Source organism: Microcebus murinus, chromosome 9 (assembly GCF_040939455.1).
Source record: "Microcebus murinus isolate Inina chromosome 9, M.murinus_Inina_mat1.0, whole genome shotgun sequence".
Lineage (NCBI taxonomy): Eukaryota > Metazoa > Chordata > Mammalia > Primates > Cheirogaleidae > Microcebus > Microcebus murinus.
The window spans coordinates 90,951,474-90,955,294 of NC_134112.1; the positions used below are offsets into that span (position 1 = coordinate 90,951,474).

At 40.4% G+C, this 3,821-nt stretch overlaps 1 protein-coding gene across 1 annotated transcript; it reads right to left on the reverse strand.

The window, feature by feature from the left end:
* Nucleotides 1-233: 233 nt before the first annotated feature.
* On the reverse strand, nucleotides 234-1,196 carry LOC105873249 (heat shock cognate 71 kDa protein-like). Its single transcript, XM_076006193.1, has 2 exons — nucleotides 963-1,196; nucleotides 234-631 (listed from the first exon to the last, which is right to left on the reverse strand). Exons 1-2 carry the CDS (start codon nucleotides 1,044-1,046, stop codon nucleotides 308-310), a joined length of 408 nt encoding a protein of 135 aa, XP_075862308.1. The 5' UTR covers nucleotides 1,047-1,196; the 3' UTR covers nucleotides 234-307.
* Nucleotides 1,197-3,821: the final 2,625 nt, after the last annotated feature.

The window sequence follows — 3,821 nt, forward strand, 5'->3', positions numbered from 1 at the left end:
GTGTCAGTGCAGGTTCATCATTTGTAATAAATATACGGCTGTGGTGGAGGATGTTGATAATGGGGTAGTTTTTTTTTTTTTTAATACAGTTTTATTTAAGACATTGCATTTTCCACTTACAATACAGTGCTTATAAAGTGCAATGTTGTCTCCTCCCCTGTGCACATGCTCCATATTCAAGCATTGAGAATGCCCAGTAATTTACTATAGCAGGTCAACTTTAAGTCTGTCACATAATTTGCTACAAATTTAGATCCTTCAATGTTTTCACTGTGTGGAACACTGCTGCATCTATGCTTGGGTTGGCTTAATCAACCTCTTCAATGGTGGGGCCTGAGGAAACACCACCAGGAGGAGGAGCTCCACCACCTGGGAAGCCCCCAGACATTCCTCCTGGCATGCCTCCTGCACTCTGGTACAGCTTGGTGATGATAGGGTTGCAGACTTTCTCCAGCTCCTTCTGCTGACGTTCAGATTCTTCCTTCTCTGCAGTCTGGTTCTTATCAAGCCAGTTTATAATTTCATTACACATGTCAAGAATCTTCTGTTTGTCCTCATCATTGATCTTGCCTTGATGTTTCTCATCTTCAACAGTTGCTTTCATGTTGAATGCATAGTATTCAAGTGAATTCTTTGTGTGTGTGTGTGTGTGTGTGTGAGACAGAGTCTCACTCTGTTGCCCGGGCTAGAGTGCTTGGCATCCTCTTCGCTCACAGCAACCTCAAACTCCTGGGCTCAAGCAATCCTGCTGCCTCAGCCTCCCGAGTAGCTGGGACGACAGGCATGCACCACCATGCCCGGCTAATTTTTTCTGTATATTTTTAGTTGGCCAATTAATTTCTTTCTATTTTTAGTAGAGACAGGGTCTCTCTCTTGCTCAGGCTGGTTTCGAACTCCTGACCTTGAGCGATCCGCCCGCCTCGGCCTCCCAGAGTGCTAGGATTACAGGCGTGAGCCACAACGCCCAGCCCAAGTGAATTCTTTGATGACACTTTGTCCCTCTGCTTCTCATCTTCAGCTTTGTACTTCTCAGCTTCCTGGACCATACGTTCAATGTCTTCCTTGCTCAAACGACCCTTGTCATTAGTGATGGTAATCTTATTTTCCTTTCTTGTGCTCTTGTCCACAGCAGAGACATTGAGAATGCCATTGGCATCAATATCAAAAGTGACTTCATTCTGTTCCTGGATACTCTCAAAAAAAGAAAGAAAAAAAATATTAAAAAAAAAAAAGTGACTTCAATGTGAGGAACACCCCGAGGGGCAGGAGGTATTCCTGTGAGTTCAAAATTGCCAAGTAAGTTATTATCCTTAGTCATGGCACGTTCACTTTCATAAACCTGAATGAGCACACCAGGCTGACTGTCAGAGTAGGTAGTGCACTGGGAGGAACATGGGATATATGAGAACTCTCTACTTTATTCTCAATGCTGTGAACCTAAAAGTTGCTCTAAAAAATAGTCTATTTTAAGAAGTACAGGCATTGTTTTGAAAAAACAAAAATAATAAAGTATTATTTTGAAAAAACCCACAAAACTCCCAAGCCTGTTGGGGACCTTGTAATGAGGTGCTGGTAAGAGTGACATTATCATGGTACTTTGGCCTGGTGAACATCAAAATCTGGGGTGACATGGCCTTTTTACTAGAAACCCAAACTCAAATCTTTGAACTTACGATTCTGATAGAGCAGAAAGTCACCTGCCAATACCAGAGGAAAAGGATTCAGACAAAAGATGTTGAATGTCAGAGAGATCATTGGAAGATATGTCCCCATTAGTGTCTAGGAATCTTACCATTTAGATCACCTGGGCAGGAGGCAGTGTCCCAGAGAGTAACACAGCCTCACATAGCCAACGGGCCATTTAGAAGGGCTCTTGTTTAAGGGGCAGGTTGCCATATGTAGATTACAGGCATGGACTTGTGTGTTAGACTGGCTCCTTCTCTCACCTTGGCCTTTGGAAGTTCATCTTTGCATCCCATGACTAGGGTAGATTTTGCAATCCTGGGAGAGGCATGTTTTGTTCTCTGCCCTAGGGGAGCAGCATGGTTAAAAAAAGAAAGTCTTGGAATCAGATATAACTAGGTGTGAATCCTATCTTCCCTACCAAAGACACTTAGATACTCTTTTGCCTTTTTCCTCATCAATAAAACAGGTTGGTCATGGCTACCTGGCAAAGCAATTGTGAGAATTAATAAGCATAATACGTGAACTGCATGGTGTGTATTTGTCATTAATCATACCTTCCGTTTAAGGTCGAACCTGCCCCCCTAAGGGTTACCTGAATCTTAATATATCTGGACTTGGTCAATAGAAATTCTATAAATTAAACTCTGTTTCTGGCATTTATTAACATTAGATCAGACTCCTGAGTTGTCTGCTTTTAAAATGTTCTCCATATTTCTCAATTTCTGAATCTAAAAGTTCTCCCAAAGTTTCTAGTTTTTCCACAATTCTGCCCTGGATGACAGGGAGGTTTTGTCCTCAGGTACACATCAGAATGTTAGAAATTCTTATTTAACCGAAACACCTTGCCTTTGAACTATCTACTGATAGCATTAGCATTCTGAGAGCTCTACATTTATATTTTATCATATCCTTTCTAACCCATTTTGAGTTCTTAATTGAGTCATAATAATTTGGAGAGGATATATTATTTTCCAATAGCACCATGGGGAATCAGAGTTACCAGAATGAAAGAAAGGTTTGAAAAACAGTTTGGAAATCCCAAAGAAAACACTCATTTGCTTCACAAACTGGCCTGCAGTTAGCTTTCCCAGTGATAGACTGACACGTCCTAGTATCTCCAGTGTCTGCAGCTTCATTTTCCCATTTCTAAAGTGACAGAGAGCAGTGGCCAGTATCCCCTAAATGGAGTGTGAATAGATAGTCATGTGATTTACTTTTAATAAGGGCATCATAATACAAACCCCACAGGGTCAGGGAGCCAGGAGAGTGTTGTGGTCAAACACAAGAGTTTGAGAGCCAGAGGGCCTGGGTTTGTAGCCCAGCGTCACTATTCACTAGTCATGTGACTTTGGGCAAGCCACTTAATCTTTTTAAGCTTTACTTTCTTCATCTGTAAAATGGCAATAATAATTGCATCTACTTCATGAGGCTGTCAGAATATTAAATGAAGTAATCTTTGGTATTTAAGTGCTCTGTAAAAATCTTTTTATGATTGTTCTTAAAAGTATGGACAGAGATTAAGGTACTAAAGTAAGTGTGAAAGCTGCAGCACAGTAGGTGCTTAATAAATGTCAGAAGTTGGTGAATTATTTTCTCTCACTTTCAACCCTTCCTTTTCCGTCAATGACAAGCGAATGGAAAGTGATTTAAGGTTCTGGACTCCGGAACCAGACTCTCTGGGTTCCAATCCTAAATCTCATGTTTGCCAGCTGTGCCACCTGAGGCAAGTGACTTGATGTCTCCTGCCTCAGTTTCCTCATCTATAATAAAAGGATAATGATAGAACCTACCTTCAGGATTCTTATCAAGATTAAGTGGGTTGGCATTATCACAGTATTTAATAACAGCCTCAACACACAGTGCTCTATACATATACTCTATACATTTACTTAATTTGTTAATTTTTAATCCCCAATTCCAGGTGCCTATGTCCTTATTATGTAAGTCTATATGGTGGGTGACTGACATCTTGCGGTTGGGTGAATTGCGGATTAATTATATTGAAACAAATAGAGTGTGAAAGTTTAGGGAAGAGAAACAGGAAAACCAAATTTATGTAGTTATAATAATTAATATGTATTCAGTACTTACTACATATCAGTTACTGATTTAAATACTTGATATGAATTATCTCA

Bases quoted from the DNA above. Each gene is read 5' to 3' on its own strand.
- LOC105873249 (XM_076006193.1), bottom strand. From the start codon at position 1,046: ATGGTCCAGGAAGCTGAGAAGTACAAAGCTGAAGATGAGAAGCAGAGG. The intron at 632-962 runs GTTGTGGCTCAC...ACACACACAAAG, and splicing joins AGAATTCACTTGGGCTGGGC to AATTCACTTGAATACTATGC.